This window comes from Penicillium soppii (genome assembly GCF_028829465.1).
Source record: "Penicillium soppii strain IBT 18220 chromosome Unknown utg000007l, whole genome shotgun sequence".
Lineage (NCBI taxonomy): Eukaryota > Fungi > Ascomycota > Eurotiomycetes > Eurotiales > Aspergillaceae > Penicillium > Penicillium soppii.
The window spans coordinates 573,063-589,350 of record NW_026643237.1 but is presented as its reverse complement, the minus strand read 5'-3'; the positions used below and the strand labels follow the sequence as shown (position 1 = coordinate 589,350).

General features: G+C 45.8%; 7 protein-coding genes across 7 annotated transcripts; 4 read left to right on the top strand and 3 right to left on the bottom strand.

The window, feature by feature from the left end:
• Positions 1 to 48: 48 nt before the first annotated feature.
• Positions 49 to 1,053, top strand: N7529_009478 (uncharacterized protein; the record flags this gene model as incomplete). The annotated part of the gene is made up of 1 exon (XM_057245005.1): positions 49 to 1,053. One exon carries the CDS (start codon positions 49 to 51, stop codon positions 1,051 to 1,053), a length of 1,005 nt encoding a protein of 334 aa, XP_057093268.1.
• Positions 1,054 to 1,711: 658 nt separating this feature from the next.
• N7529_009477 (uncharacterized protein) lies at positions 1,712 to 3,438 on the top strand (the record flags this gene model as incomplete). The annotated part of the gene is made up of 5 exons (XM_057245004.1): positions 1,712 to 1,980; positions 2,233 to 2,303; positions 2,365 to 2,576; positions 2,657 to 2,763; positions 2,817 to 3,438. The coding sequence occupies 5 exons, from the start codon at positions 1,712 to 1,714 to the stop codon at positions 3,436 to 3,438; spliced, it is 1,281 nt and encodes a 426-aa protein (XP_057093267.1).
• A 2,206-nt stretch (positions 3,439 to 5,644) lies between these two features.
• On the bottom strand, positions 5,645 to 7,114 carry N7529_009476 (uncharacterized protein; the record flags this gene model as incomplete). The annotated part of the gene is made up of 2 exons (XM_057245003.1): positions 5,645 to 6,743; positions 6,825 to 7,114. 2 exons carry the CDS (start codon positions 7,112 to 7,114, stop codon positions 5,645 to 5,647), a joined length of 1,389 nt encoding a protein of 462 aa, XP_057093266.1.
• A 772-nt stretch (positions 7,115 to 7,886) lies between these two features.
• N7529_009475 (putative sterol glucosyltransferase) lies at positions 7,887 to 10,765 on the top strand (the record flags this gene model as incomplete). Its single annotated transcript, XM_057245002.1, has 7 exons — positions 7,887 to 8,004; positions 8,068 to 8,755; positions 8,809 to 8,966; positions 9,019 to 9,382; positions 9,446 to 9,796; positions 9,856 to 10,505; positions 10,614 to 10,765. The coding sequence occupies 7 exons, from the start codon at positions 7,887 to 7,889 to the stop codon at positions 10,763 to 10,765; spliced, it is 2,481 nt and encodes an 826-aa protein (XP_057093265.1).
• A 299-nt stretch (positions 10,766 to 11,064) lies between these two features.
• Positions 11,065 to 11,793, bottom strand: N7529_009474 (DUF2985 domain-containing protein; the record flags this gene model as incomplete). Its single annotated transcript, XM_057245001.1, has 1 exon — positions 11,065 to 11,793. The coding sequence occupies one exon, from the start codon at positions 11,791 to 11,793 to the stop codon at positions 11,065 to 11,067; it is 729 nt and encodes a 242-aa protein (XP_057093264.1).
• Positions 11,794 to 12,494: 701 nt separating this feature from the next.
• On the top strand, positions 12,495 to 13,441 carry N7529_009473 (Cyanovirin-N; the record flags this gene model as incomplete). Its single annotated transcript, XM_057245000.1, has 4 exons — positions 12,495 to 12,563; positions 12,643 to 12,856; positions 13,003 to 13,183; positions 13,252 to 13,441. 4 exons carry the CDS (start codon positions 12,495 to 12,497, stop codon positions 13,439 to 13,441), a joined length of 654 nt encoding a protein of 217 aa, XP_057093263.1.
• A 709-nt stretch (positions 13,442 to 14,150) lies between these two features.
• Positions 14,151 to 16,047, bottom strand: N7529_009472 (dicarboxylic amino acid permease agtA; the record flags this gene model as incomplete). The annotated part of the gene is made up of 5 exons (XM_057244999.1): positions 14,151 to 15,480; positions 15,528 to 15,688; positions 15,737 to 15,743; positions 15,803 to 15,860; positions 15,906 to 16,047. 5 exons carry the CDS (start codon positions 16,045 to 16,047, stop codon positions 14,151 to 14,153), a joined length of 1,698 nt encoding a protein of 565 aa, XP_057093262.1.
• Between the last annotated feature and the right edge of the window lie 241 nt (positions 16,048 to 16,288).

Below are 16,288 nucleotides of genomic sequence, written 5' to 3'. Positions count from 1 at the left end.
CGCCTTGCGCGTATCCATCGTTTCCACCATCTCTATTACAACCGGCAGATGCGATTCGACAATAAATATCTGCACCAGAATCTTTTCCAGGCATTGCCGCTTGAGTTAGGACTTCAAGTTTTTGGAAGCATCCTGGGATATATCGTTGTCGTTTTGGTTATGTCGAATCGTCAGACTTGGATTACCCAGAGCCATCTTTGGTGTTTGACTGGTATCCAAATCTTGAAAACAATCGTGGTCATTATTACCGGTGGCCACGACTCAAACCACCTCACATACCAAACCGTACCTAAGGATCCCAACTGGATATTCGTCGGCCCTGAATTCCACTCCCTTCACCACGTTTATCCTGATCGATATATTGGTTCCTTCATCAAGCTTTTCGACTGGATATGGGGCACAGCCTATACTTTCCGGGGTAAACGATTCGTGATCACGGGTGCAAGTGGGGCTTTTGGTCAAGCTATGATAACGGAACTGGAATGTGAAGGGGTGCAGAGCATTCACAAGTTGGAGTTCGGCTACGAATGGGACCATCATGATTATGAAAAGGCTCTTCCAACACTTTCCACGTGTGATGTCCTAATCATGGCTCATGGGACAGAGAGCAGTGATGGAGTGAAATTCAATTGTGACTCATCTGCTCAACTCGTGCAATTGTTCAAGCAGCACAGAAAGAACAAGAGATCAAACCCGACACTTCCGGAAGTTTGGTATATTGGTAGTGAGATAGAATTTCGTCCATCTTGGGGGAATAAGGAATTAGAACCGTACTCCGAGTCGAAAAGAAGGTTCCTCCCTTACGCTCGTTCCTTCTTTGATGATCCTGATATACTGTACCGTCATATTGTGTCATCCTCGTTTCCCTCGTCCATTGGGTATGCGCTGTTTTCGGGTCGTTGGGCTGCTAAGACCACGATGTGGTGGATTCGACGTGGTGCACGGTATATTCCAGTGACACATACAGGGGTGGCATTTTTTCATTTTTACAAGTTTATCTATTATTTTGTCTCTCTACAGGGTGATGGAGATGTTAAATCGCCGATCAAATAAATATTTGGCATTATATTTTCATGATTGGTTGGTTATATTGGAAAGCAAAAACTTGATTAGAAGAAATAGCTTACCTGCATGGGACCTAAAAGGGCGCCCTACCTAAAAGTAATGCCACCCGAATACTTCCAATCAGCCTTATCGTGTGACTGTGTTGGAGAATTTTACAGTAAAAATTCGGTCTGTGCGACTTATCAACAAGAGCTAATGTACAATGTCCTATTGAGTTAACTATCTTCATGTAGTTCCTTCGTTTAACGTTAATAAATTTACTTGGACCAGGACCACTATTTGCTAATTCCTTGCGATTTAGGCAGAACTTTGCCTGTTTCACGAACTAATTCGTTGAACCCCGAAATCATCTCTTTCCTTGTAGATCTAGTCGATTCGGTCCTCAACAGAAGTTATTTGGGTATCACAGACTGAAGATCTCAATCGCATTTGACTCTCCGCGCGTGCTGTACGAACAATGCTGCATGATGCGCCCTTCCCACCAAAGTTCTTTTCCACATTGACAGCTAAAATAAAGATATGGCGGACTAAGCGGATTTGGTAAAAGCAGTCTTTTGACAAATCTGTTCTATAAAGATATCTGCATTCCTACTTTGATCGCAAAGGCTTCCCAACGATCCTCCAAACTTCGCCTTAACACTTCAAAATGGACACTGTGCGCGATTCGTCTCTTGGGCAGCTCTTGCGATGGGTAACGAGAAACAGAATTTTGTTATACCCAGAGGAGAAACCATGTTTTGTGTTCAAGAAAGAAGATGCCGAGCAGCATCGCCTTGAAAAATCGAAGTCCCATCGAGAAGGCATCACCAGGAACGGAATGGATGAGAGCCAAGAAGACTCCTTATGCTCCTCAACGCGTGCTGATTTAGATGGCTCGTTTGCTCCAAACACAACAGCGACATATGTTGCGGACTGGTATGGAGCAGATGACCCGTCATGCCCGAGAAATTGGTCTCCGTTGAAGAAAAGGATGGTTGCGTTTCAAATATGGTATAACTTGCATTCCACTTTTGTTTCATAGCGTGGATATTCTCGATTAACACTGTTACCTAGTATTTATACCTTTGTTGTATATTGTGGGTCATCGATTTACGTTCCAGCGGAGCCGTGAGCTACCCGTCCCTGTGTGAGGTTTTAGTCGTCGTTACTCTGCTAACATGCTTCAAGTCAAATAATGGAGTACTTCCAGGTTGGCCAAACTAAGGCTTCGCTAGGGCTGGCTCTTTATGTACTCGGCTGTGAGTGGTGTGGTATAAGCCCATCTAATATGAAATTAGCTCTAACTTGGCCATCTAATAGATGGGATTGGGCCGCTCCTTTTCTCACCAATGAGTGAAATTCCCGCTTGCGGGCGAAATGTTCCTTACATCAGTTCGTTTATCATCTTTGTTATTCTTGCTATCCCCACCGCGCTCGTGGACAACTACGCTGGCCTAATGGTTTTGAGATTCCTCCAAGGATTCTTTGGTAGCCCTTGCCTGGCGAGTGGCGGCGCCTCAATGACAGATATGGTTTGTCAACACTCTGTTTTCCCGATAATGTGCAGCTGTATCTTTGACTCGGTCATTGCTAACTATATAATGAACTGCAGTATGATGGTATTGATATACCTTTGGCCTTGACCGGCTGGGTTGCTGCAGCATATGGGGGCCCAGCCCTTGGCCCGCTTCTTTCGGCCTATTCAGTAACCAAAGAAGGGTATGTTCTCATTGAGCTACACTTACATTCATGATAGGTTCTGACCATATCAGATGGCGATGGGCGCTATGGGAAATCATTTGGATGAGTGGACCAGTTCTTATTATCATGCTGTTGTTTCTTCCTGAAACCTCGACAGATACCATTCTTCTACGCCGTGCCCAGCGACTGCGCAGGATCACACAGAATTCCAATATCCACGCGCCTTCAGAGATTGATCAAGGCGATCAGACTATTGGGCGAAGGATTTCTTCTTCCCTCGTCAAACCTCTTGAGATAATGGCTAAAGACCCAGCAATATTTTTCACCAATCTCTATACCTCCTTGGTGTATGGAATATATTATTCATTTTTTGAAGCCTTTCCATTGGTCTATCCAGTGATGTACGGCTTCAGTTCAGGCCAGTCTGGGCTCATCTTCGTTTCTTTGGCTGCTGCATGCGGAATTGGAATGGTGGTTTACATCATCTATATTTATAGCTACCTGTTACCAGATTTCAGAAAACATGGTCATCGAGAGCATGAGCACCGCCTTGTTCCTGCTTTGATCGCATCTATATTCCCACCTGTTGGACTCGCTCTATTCGGTAAGAATTCTGCCATTGCCGAGATCATGAAACGTTTAGTCTTTGGGAACGCGAGGCTGATTTCAACTATATTCAGCATGGACTTCTAGAGAGTCTATTCACTGGAGTGTGGGCGTCGTCGGGATTTTGCTATATTCAGCCTCGATTTTCATCATTTTCCAATGCGTCTTTATCTACATTCCACTTGTATATCCGCGTTACGCTGCTTCTCTATTCGCTGCGAATGACTTTAGTCGTTCGTCTCTTGCCTTTGCATTTATTATGTTCTCACGGTATATGTTCATCAACTTGGGTATCGGTAAAGGAGTTACAGTACTGGCTGGACTGAGCGTTTTGGGTATTGTAAGTGTGCTTTGTGGCATCTATTCCTCCCCTGGGTGAGATAGAAACTGGTTTTTCTCTCGCCGCAACTTTATGGATACTGACATATGTACAGCTTGGGATGATAGGACTCTATTTCTATGGTGCTAAGCTTCGTGCGCGATCAAAGTTCACAGAGACGAAGGACTGTTAGACTGTAATCAAACCCCGATTCACCTTGCCTTATATCTTGCGGGAAAGCGAGGAACTTTTGTGATGTCTGGAAAGATCGGAACTTACGGTCTGGAAATTAGTGTTTTGAAGTTTTCTCTGTGTTTCAGGCGCACAATTTACCAATTTGCATAATGAGATATAGACAGAGACAAAGACGGGTCACAGGAATGTCACAATAAGTTAATTCTGGGGATTGCCTACATTTTCAGCATTATACACAATCTACAATGGAAAAGAAACATCTAATGATATTCACTGAGACTCTTGTATTTTGTTATCCCAAGATAACTTCGGCATATCCGGCTCTAAGCCTCGGCAATGAATGAGGTTACGCGCTCATCCAGCGCCGAACTTTGGGTCAGAATCTTGGACAAGACATCTAAATGACTATGGTGTGGCTTTGTCTTAAACAGCGACGTAATCAAAGACTCTGGATTGATCTCTGAGCTGTTTGAGAAAGTTTGTACACGGAAATCCAAGATTTTGCACAAAAAAGTATCAACGCACATCATGGGAAATCAGTACTAAGTAAAAGATTCGATTGCTTTGCTGATACAACAAATCATCTCGGAATTTCTTACTGGGCTATTTATGTAAGCGCTATCAGAGTCAGTTCTCGTAATGTGATTCATCAATTATTACCTTTTGTGGATTACCTAGCGCTACGTAATTGCGCAGATGAAATGCGTCATGTTGGAGATAGAAAACGTAGTTTCCAGGCTGCTATATGCGACGCACTGAGAAATCTGTACAGGGGCGGGTCTTTGTTACACAATTCTAAACACCTCGAATCCTTTCAAGTAGGCTTGTCCATAAACGGAATATGTTAAAATCAGACTTTCATCATCGTCGCCTTTAATGGACCGTATAGGGGTATTTCTCACCGCGGAGATCCACATTTTTGCAGGCTGATTATGGTGTCTGGTAGAACCGATGGGAGATCAATTCGATAAGGAAGTGTTGAACAACACCTTCGAATGCAGATGTTCCCACTAAATACTAGATGGGATCGAAGATTATATACTCACATGTTCTGTGGATTATTATGACGTCTGAAAGGATTGAATCTGGTCATATTAGATGTCTTCCAATATAACGTTGCTATGAAATATTCAGTCAGTATCCTTTGGTAATTCATGCCGAAACATCGAATAACAGTATAAAGAGCCGAAAGAAGACAGACGAAAAGATAGCGATTATACCCAAATGTGACATTTCGCCGGGCTTTCTAGATAGGATGTTATTAAATATGGCATTATCTCACCATAAATTGATGGCTGCATAATCGCGCCGTAATCGTAACTTTGAGAATCATGTTGTGCAACCCAAAATATCTTCACCGGGCCCCTTGCTTCATGAAGCATTCACCTGTGCTATGACATATTATCGGTATTATTAGAAAATTCTGATTTGTTCCCAAATCAAAGCAAAAATTAGTTTTTCGCAAAACTGGAAAATTCCATCTACACCAGCAATACTACATTGAAAGAATTGGAATTGTGATGTTGACTCACTATGTGAGTGAAATAGTGGACGAAGAATGGTATGATGAAGGACAATATATGGAGGAGTTATATTCTGTCGTGTCACCTGGCAAGAGAACTATAGATAACGGCTTCAAATTTAGATCGGTGGGGATAGAGAGTAGTATACACAGAAAGAATGTTGTTGTGACAGATCAGCGGGACCAAAAATGACATGAAAACACACCACTAGAACACCCCATGGAAGGCCTATAGGTAAAAGGCCAACCAGTCCGTGTTATCGGGTCTCTTGTTGGGTCTTGTGCTCGCTCATTTCGTCCTGCACCCACTGTTCAATTTTGGTCACGGTATCCCCAACTAGCTGATCGTATATCTCAGTTTGTGGAAGAAACATGGACTGATGTGCTTCAACCTCGTCCATGTCTTTCATCCGTACGGGTATCCAGAGGGAATCATCACCATTTTTCCAGTGATGAGATGGCTTCAAAACAAAAGTGCGAGTCCTTTTCTCATCAAACTTGGTCTGAGCTTTGGACTTATGATTGGATGAAGGGGGCAAAGAATTATTGGAGAATATTTCAGAAATATTGTGCTTTGTAGAGGAATCAAAGCTGGTAGCCGGAGAGAAACCGGATAGTTGCCACTCAATCAGAGTTGTTGTTAGAGTTGAACTTTTTGACTGTGACACCTGTTGCCTTAACTCATCGAGGTCACTCCGACTGTCCAGTGATGACCCAGCGTATAGAGTGCTGCGGTTGTCAATTTGGTATACATTTTCATGTGGAGTGTCTGTTTTCTCTTTTGTCTTCGCGTGACCAGTACTTTCTGTGTAATAGTTCACAAACCGCACTCGATTCGCCGCAAATTCACCAGCTTCCAACTGCATCAAGTCCTTATACCGGCCACGCAGATGGGGTAGTCTATTCAAGTAGCCCGGGAAATTGTAATATGACATAACACTGTCAAATATCGAGCTTGGTAGGTGGCGCATGTTCTTGCGAAGGAAGTGCATCACACCGTGCAAACTTCCGCGCTCTATTAGCCGCACGTCATTACTGAATGCAGGGTCGAAGTTGGGATTGGTCACGATGGGAAGGTATGCCACATCCATCTCCTCTAGTCCTTGGCTGGCTTTCGGTATATTTTCAATTGTGTTGTTTTTCCTTCGGAACAAGCTCCGAATACCACATGGGATCACATATGGATGTAGTCCTAGGAATGGTACATCGAAATTGACCAGGCCCATGATGCGATGTTTGAGGTATCTGGACGGTTGGGCGGTATCTTGTAGTAGTGCTAATCCGGCAGCGAGAGCACCGCCAATCGAGTGCCCGAGCAGAATGATATCAAGATCGGAGGCTTCATGAGGCGACAGCCTGTTTTTCTTGTGTTTTAGTAACTGGTATGTAAACCTCCCATCTTTTGATAACAGTGCGAATTTTTAGCCTTCCACATACCAAGTGCTCAGTTGGTCAATGGCAGACTTCATCTCGCCGCGACATTTGTATCGGGGATAAATTCGGGTGTATATAATGTGCGATTCCCCAAGAACATTCATCAATGACTCATGGACATGTGCTGGAAATTTATAAAAACTGGCTTCAGAGCCCATGAAACCGTGGATGTAGACTAGCAGAATTCTGCGTTTGTTGATGTCATTGGGGCCTTTTGAAAGTGGTAAGGATGGGTTAAAAGCGGAGGGTTCATATTTCGGTTCTCCAAGCGTGGGGAATGAATGTGAAGACATTTGATTCTGCTTCTAGCGCGGAGTAAAAAGAACGAGCCGATATTTCAACAGATAGCGTAGATGCAGAGAGTGAGCGTGAAGATGGGAAGTATTGTGAAATAACACGAAAGAGGGATCTGTGCTTTTAACTGTTAAGCGGGAGCCGAATTGTCGGTAGGGGTTTTTCAAGGCCTAGAATGTTGAGATTGGAACTCAGAAAGCGAACTCCATGCGCAGGCAACGCAATTCACAGGATACTGGCTAAATATAGCGCTTGCAAGGGAAAAATCGATCGTTGTGGAGCCTAGGTTAATCTTTAGGTCCCACATATAGGTACACTATTAGATATGCTTCCTGCTGCTATTTTGTTTTTACCTGGCTCCAAACCCTACAACATTACAAAAGGACAGTCATTATCAATATTTAAGGAATCACACGATTGATTTTGAATTGATCACTTTCTTGCTGCAGATTTATCCGATTATCTGCCACCGAACATGAACTGCGCCACAACCGGGGAGCAAGGCCGGCAATTTATATGTACTTTTGCTGGCTGAGTGAGTTCCAGGGACCAAAACTCAAAAGTTAGAATCCACGGCTAGATGTCCCAATATGGCTTAGCTGATTAATCCGGACCACACTTGTGCATCTTTAATTGGATCCACACCAGTCTCTATCTGCCTAAGAATACGAGTACGGGTGCTCACCATTTGCTGGTTGCTATTAAATCAACTTTCCCAAATTCTTGCGTCCGAAATTTAATCATACCAACTTCGATTCAAACAAGGGAAACATGGGAGCCTCTACACAACTTGGTACCGGAAACGAACAGGCCGAGGAGTCGGGTCCTCCTCCATATTCATTGGTTGACGACGGTGGTGGGCTCGTGGCAGAATCAGGGAATGTGCAAGGTATGGCGATCGTTGTCTCGAATGATGTGTTAATTTAAGGCTCCATTCTGACACTTGCTATAGCGGATGGCCGTATCCATGTCAATCTTGAGTCCAGGTTCGCGAGAACGCTGGCCAAAATCATCGACTTACAGCAGGAAGACATCCACAATCCACCCCCCGAGTATATTGATCTTTCCAAGAAAGCCACGGAGTGTCCGTTCAATCTCAATATTGTCATTCAGATCGTGGGAAGTCGTGGCGATGTGCAGCCATTCATCGCACTCGGAAATGCACTAAAGAAGTATGGTCATCGCGTCCGAATTGCGACACACAACGTCTTCGAGGACTTCGTACACGAATCAGGGCTGGAGTTCTATCCTATCGGCGGAGATCCTGCAGAGTTGATGGCATTCATGGTCAAAAACCCTGGATTGATACCACAAATGAAATCACTGCGTGAGGGGGAGGTGCAAAAAAAGCAGGCTATGGTAGCGACAATGCTTGATGGTTGCTGGAGGTCTTGTATTGAAGATGACCCGATCACTCATGAGCCTTTCATTGCAGATGCTATTATTGCCAACCCACCTAGCTTTGCGCATGTTCACTGTGCTCAGGCTTTGAGCATTCCTGTTCATTTAATGTTTACGATGCCGTGGAGCAGCACCAAGGCTTTTCCACACCCTCTGGCAAACTTAAATTCTTCATCTATGGATCTTCGGACCGCAAACAAGGTCTCATATGGGGTTGTAGAGTGGCTTACATGGCAAGGGTAGGTTCACATACGCCTAACGAATGAGATTACCAACTGACATGGTTATCCAGGCTAGGAGATGTGATAAATCGGTGGCGGCTCTCAATAGACTTGGAGCCTATTCCTACGACGGAAGGACCATGTCTCGCTGAAGTACTAAAAGTACCTTACACTTATTGTTGGTCTCCTGCTCTAGTGCCGAAACCCCAAGATTGGCCATCGCACATCGGTATGGTCGAACTTTACCTCCCTCTCACACTACCTTAGATTGATGTCGTTAGATGTGTGTGGCTTTTTCTTTAGGGATCCCCCATCATATAACCCGCCCATCGAGCTGAAAGAATTTCTGCAAGCAGGCCTGCCTCCTGTCTACATCGGCTTCGGCAGTATTGTGGTTGACAACCCCCAAAGGCTCATAGATACCGTTGTTCTTGCAGTCGTCAGGGCAGGTGTGCGTGCGATTGTTTCGAAAGGCTGGAGTGGTCTACTTGGAAGTCCAAACCCAAACATCTACTATATCGACGACTGTCCGCATGAATGGTTGTTCCAGCATGTCGTCGCAGTTGTCCATCATGGAGGTGCTGGAACCACTGCGTGTGGTCTCAAAAATGGAAAACCAACCGCGATAATACCCTTTTTTGGCGAGTGAGTTCCCAGTTCATCGATCAATCTAACTGTGCTATCTACATATAAAACTGACCATTCCAGCCAACCTTTCTGGGGAAACATGATAGCTAGGGCCGGTGCAGGCCCCAAGCCCATCCCATATGCATCTCTCGATTTTCAACAATTGACTGCCGCAATACAGTTTTGTCTCACGCCACAAGCCACTGTTGCTGCACAAAACGTTGCCCTCAAAATGCGGAGTGAATACGGCTTAAAAGCCGCTGTGGAGTCATTCCATAAACATCTTCCGTTGAACAAAATGCAGTGCATGTTAATGCCCAGCCAGATTGCAGTCTGGAAATATAAAAAGGGCAAAAGGTCGATCAGGATATCAAAGGCAGCGGTGCAACTCCTACTAGAGCATCAAAAAGTTGATGAAAAGAATCTTCAGTTGTACGTATCCCGATTATTTAATCCTGAAACTTTACCACTGACTAACCATTCTCAATTAGCCATCTTGTCAATCCAATTATCATTGAGCACCGCCGCTGGGATCCTATAACTGGAATATTGGCTGCAACAACGACTACCGGATCTAATATGCTACACTCAACGGCCGATATGATTTACAATCCCTACAAAGAATACAAACGCGGTCGCTCTCCGAACCCGTCTACCAGAGGCTTGCCATCCCCAGCCTTCCCCGGCAGCTCGCTCTCCCGAGATCCTTCCTCGACCAGGATGTCTCCCAGGGAAGGAGGAGACTCATATGATCATCTATCACTCTTCGTTGGATCTGAGCCCGGCCAAAGTAGAGCCGGACTTCTAGTTGCGGGAAGTATGGTGGGAGCTACGATGAAAGGCTTTGGCAAATTCACGGGGTCATATTTCAAGGGGATAGTGGTCGACATACCCCATGCTGCAGCAGAGGGATTTCGCCAGGTCCCTCGTTTATATGGAGAGAAACCCAAAGATTACGGCCCGATCCAGGACTGGAAGTCTGGAGCTATCTTTGGCGGCAAGAACTTCGTTGATGGCATGACCGATGGCTTCACTGGCTTTGTCACACAGCCGATCAATGGAGCAAGAGAGGAAGGGGCTTTGGGAGCGGTTAAAGGATTTGCCAAGGGAACAATTGGTCTTGCTACCAAGGTTCCGTCAGGTAAGTATTTCTTTCATACTTATAGTGGACAACAGCTGACTTCATCTTTTTTTGAAGCTGGCATTGGCTTGGTGGCTTATCCTTTTCAGGGGATAACTAAAAGCATAGAAGCGGCGTTTCGGTCAAAAGCACGAAAGGCAGTCGTAAATGCACGGCTGAAGAATGGACATTTTGAAATTAGCAGGATGCATATGACTGATGAAGAGCGCCATGAGGTTTTGCAGAAGTTTGATAGACTTTTGTGGGCCTCGGATAGCTAGATGACTTTGTTTTCTACGTTTTCGCGTTTGTTAAACATACCTATACCCCGTTGTTGCTGATTCTACATGTCAAAAGAGTCCGGAACAGTAGAATTCGAAATTATTTCAATGAAACGATATTCGTGGACGGTGAGACCCTACAAATCATTCTTGCTCAATTACATTGATGCGAGACCCCACAATCCTAGTTCGTTATTGGAAAGAAAACATGTATTCCATTATCAATTTTGGATTCATTAAAACACGTTCGAAATTGATCGATTTATGCTATTTCACAATTCCTGCTTCATGAAGGTATACTAACCACCTCTTTCGCCTGGTGAAGTTGAAAACATAGCACGAGGGATCAAAAGAAGAGCACCGGGGTGTTCACTAGCTTTCTTGACTCGTTTTTTCTCCAACCACATCAAAATTCCAGCAACCCCAGCGACAACGCAAGCAAGGCCCACAAAGAGACCAGTTGCCCAACTCGGCCGATCGAATCGATTCCACGCCCACATGCAGACGGCTAAGCAGATCTGAAAAATGGTGTTAAGGACATTACCCCACACCACAACGTCCATTTTCCATAGTGGGGTGGGCGTGGCTTGTTCTGCTGGATCATTTGGCGGAGCTTTGGTGGGGAGTGTGCTCTGTTCTTGGGACTTGAGAAACCAATTCTTATGAATCTCGGCCAAGCGATCAAGCCCTTTCTGTCGAATTCTTTTCGAGCGGCCCAATCGCCAGAGACACCACTGGTAGAAGTCGCGAATACGCCACGGGGCTAGTCCGAGGCCAGTGACGCAGAACAAAGCGTTCAAAATTTGAGAGTCAATCTCAATCCAGATGCGACGTGGTGAGTCAATGCTGTCGCAGCTTGGGTGACACATTGCGGGGGCTGCATTGCACATGAGGAGGAAGAGCATTCCTCCCCATGCAATCACATTTAGGCCGTAGAGGGTGATACAAGCTCCCAAAGGGGTGCATACCCAGCAGAAACAGGCGCGACACCTGTCTCCCCATGAGGTTTTCGGTATATTTCTGCTCATATTAGGGGAGGGAGTTGTCTGCGAAGTCGTCAAAGACAGTTCTGAGATTAGGCGATAAGAGAATTTGGAGAGATACCTGGCTTTCAGATAGTGAAAGTCTAGCGATGCTAGTATCGTTCTTTTCTATCACATCATAATTTCCTATCAATCTTTCATCCATTTTCGCAAACTCGAGATATGAAAAAACTAAGGAGTTTCATCAGTTGACTGACCCAAAGGGCGGGCGGTACCCAAGTATATGTTTATAAAAGTGACCTGCAGTCATTTCCTTAGGTACCTAGGTATTTGCCACGCCAAGGAACAAAAAAAACGTTCCTTGTTGCATATGTGCATTCTAGATTTTAGACTTGACTGGGCCCTGAATCGTACGGTTTAAGTGGGCCCTGTTCCATTTAGCTTATTGAGCAGCCAATTAAATACCAGTGCTACTAGACCCACCCGTATTCGTACTAATTACCCATCCCAATCATATGTGGCTGTTGAGAATTCATTGCTCAGCAAGATGTTTACCACATGATACTCGGCTCGTTCAATTTAATTTTAATCTGGTATGTTTTTGGTTTCAAGCCAGAAATTTAGCGTGCAAGTTCGTGATCAAATCCGCGGGTAGACTTCCAAACTTGGCTTAGGCTAGACAATACGTTAGGGCTGGGTTGCAACCCATACCGATCATGCAGCCAAACAAGCTTTGCACCCAACTTATGTTGTATGTCAGCATCGCCATAACTTATGGATTCCCTGAGCCCCTAAGCTGGGGTGCGCATGCCCCGGTAGATCACAACCTCTTATTTAGGGCTGTGTTGATTAAATAATAGATCGAAGTTGCTTCTACCCCACCTACCGCCACAGTGGACGAACTCCTTTGTTTACTCCAGCATTATAATCTCATCAACTCCTCCTAAAATCATCATACGAAGCTTCTTCTGTGATGCTATCCGCTACGAATTAGCGGGTCATCGTATCCTCGAAGCTGTCCTCCCTGACCAAGACCGCAATGAGGTGACCTCCTCGCTCGATCTCAATAACGGTATCGGCATCATCAATGGCGGAACATGGGCTGGCAGTGCGGTCACCTCTATAACTCAACCTCTTCCTCGTCTGGCCCTGAGCACGATTCCTTGAATCCTCGTTCTTTCTAGAATATTTTATGTATATACAAAAGGGTAAAAGAGGTTGCGACCTACGTGAAGGACGACAACATTTACACAGAAGACTCCATATTCGACCAAGAACCTTACATCCATGACGAGACTAAATATGGGCGCATGCTTTGCTTCACATGGGTGGCGAACGAAGGCTTTGGTGACTCTGCGTATTACAAATGTCGGGTAAACGTAGCCCAGGGAATCGGGAATGATATTGGTCATCCTGCATGGGTGGACCCGCAAGAGTGAGTCTCCTATCTTTCTATTTTCTTATTTCATTCGGCTAGGAACATTCTAACATGATTCTGCTGAGGATTGAGGATAGCCCGGAGCCAGCGGACAGATGGCAGATGTACTGGGACAGCAAAGAGGAATGCATGGAGGCCATAAAACCGAGAGACTCTGACCGAACCGATATCGAGGTCTTTATGGAGGATGTGCTGACGGGAATTTGGGACGGTGAGTTCACGGATGACAGTGATGAAGATCTCATGAGCGGGTAGGTTGTTGAAATTATGAATGAGCTCGAACACGAGGGCTTGAAGAACAACCCGGAAAAGTCGTCATTAAAACCGCATCACACAGTGGATGACTAAAAGAGTTCCATGGAGTATACTCCGAATGGATATTGATGATCCTCGCTATGTTGGACGTTTCCCGGATTATACTTGCTTTATGTCTTGTGCTACCAACGTGGACGATATATTTCTCAATTGTATGGTTGCAAGTCGGGGCTAAGTATCTTTTAGGGTAGAACAGCAATGTTAGATAGAGCGCCAAGTATATCTATGGCAGAGTATTGGTCTATCCGTGCGCAATCATATACCGTTCAGTTTTGCATCTACCACAGAAAAGCATACTACAGCTTGTCCAAGGCTGCAAATAGTATTCAATATTTTGTAAGTATGATTTTCAGTTTATTTCCCTTCCCCCCGCTGCACTCTCAAGAACAGTTTTTGGGTTTTGACACGGAACGAATGCTAGTTTCGAGGATATTTGTTCACCCCTGTCAAATTCTATACTGGAAATTCACAATTCGATATTTAATCTGGGAACTACAGAGGGCACGAGAAAGGTTCCCTTGGACTCAACAGCGAAGGGACCTCTACTACGACACATGACAACAAGATAATCTCTCATGAATATAATATCTACATATGTAGTTGGAAGACATAAACGCACCACAAATGCACGTTCCAGCCATGAACGGCCTCAGAAAAGCCACGAAACAAACTTCCTATAGAACCATCCGGAATCCGCATTCCTCTCCGCATCAGCCTCCTTAGCAGCAAGATACGCCGCCTCCTCGCGATCAATCTCATCTTTCCCAGAGAACAGATCCGCCTCCAGCGGACTAACCCCTTTGCACCGCGTAACGATCTTATAACCGGCAATCATAATCAAATAAAGCGGGATACCGAGGTACGCAGTGATAAAATTTTTGTAATCGAAGTCGCCGTACGAAGCCGGCTTATGAATAAAAACATCATAGTTTTTCGTCAGCGAGATGAGGATGCAGAAGCCAAGCGCGAAGTACGACCCCGCGACTCCGAGCGGCGCTTTGTATGCGAGACTTTCCTCCGGCACGCCTTGTGCTTTGCGTGCGCGCACGAAGTAGATGTGCGTCACTAGGATCGAGATCCAGGTTAGGAGGCCGAAGATGGTGACTAGGTTGACGAAGTACTTGAAGACAACGCGGGAGTCGCCGCTGACATTCATGTAGGCCAGTAGGGCGATGATGGAGGAGATGGCGAGGGCTGGGACGGGGACGCCGCGGCGGTCTGTGCGGGCGAAAATCCTGGGGGCTTTGCCTTCGCGGGCGAGGCCGTAGATTGTGCGGGTTGCGATGTAGAGATCTGAGTTTGCAGCTGAGAAGACGAAGAGCAGGATACAGGCGTTGAGGATGTGCGAGAGGACGGGGATGTTGGCTAGTTCGATGGCGACGACGAAGGGGGAGGCAGCGGCGGAGCCTTTGGCTTTGTTCTTGTCTCCTAGAGCGAATAGGAGTTTAGGGGAGTTGTAGGGGACCAAGGTGCCGACAAGGAGTACGCTGAGGACGTAGAAGACCAGAATTCGGTAGAAGGTGAGTTTGATCGCTTTGGGAATTGTCTTGCGTGGGTTTTGAGCTTCGCCGACTGTTACGCCGACTAGCTCTGTGCCTAGGTAGGCGAATGTGGCTGAGACCATCGTTGACCAAAAGGCGAGGAAGCGTCCCGGTGGACCTTCCATCACGTAGTGGTTGAAAGCGCCTGGGTTTTTCCAGTAGCGGAAGCCTTTGCGATCGTGATCGGGTCCCCCGCCCAGCATAAGAATGAAGGATAGTAGTATTATGCCGAGGATGACGATCACTTTGAATGATGAGAGCCAGAACTCAAATTCACCGAAAAATTTCACGCCGAAGTAGTTGATCGCCACCACCAGTATTAGGAATATGGTGATCCATACTCCGGGATTCACCTTTTCGGGCGGTATCCAATATGAGATAACCAGTGCTCCGGCAGTCATTTGATTCGGCGAGAGAATGATATATTTGAACCAGTATCTGGCGCATTGTCAGCGAAGTCCTGCCAGCACAGCAAGAGTACGTACGTCCACCCGAGCGTAAAGCCAAGCGCAGGGTCCACAAATCGAACCGCATAACCAGTGAACCCAGATGGCAGAGGTAGCCAGGCTGCCATTTCTCCCAGAGCACACATGACCAGGTATACGATGAAACCGACCCACGCGTAGGAGATGAGGATTGCGCCGGGCTATTCCAATTAGTGGGAAACATCGACACTGATCAGCGGAATACTTACGCCTGCCCTAGAACTTTTGTCAGTCGGGATTCAAAATGCGATATCGAGGTAGAAGTGGCGACTTACTTGGCAAGAGCTTCTCCCGTTCCAATAATCAACCCAGTACCAATGGCACCACCAATAGCTGGAAACTGTCAGCGCGTCCAGATTTCGCCTCGACACCACGTACCAATCATAGTAATATGTCTCGCCTTGAGGGCGCGAGTGAGCTCGACATGATTAGGATCGTTCAGACCACCTTGTTGAATCTCAGGATCCTCCCCGCTGAGCTTCTTCGCAACTGTATTTTCGGAATATTCAGACTTCTCCATGACTTTAAGCGTGGATGATACGCTGGAAAAGTCCTAGGATTGGAGAAGAAAATTGTCGAGAGGCAAGGTCAGGTGAGGTGAGATGAGGAATACGGGGGGTCTCAGATTTTAAGTATTTGCAGCCAAGGCAGGTGCTGGCAGATAAGGAACACGACCGGGCTAAATTCAGGCCATTAGATGACAGGGTTGATGGCCAAGCCTATGCTTTGCCCAGTTGGGAGGTTACAGTTTGGCTTATATG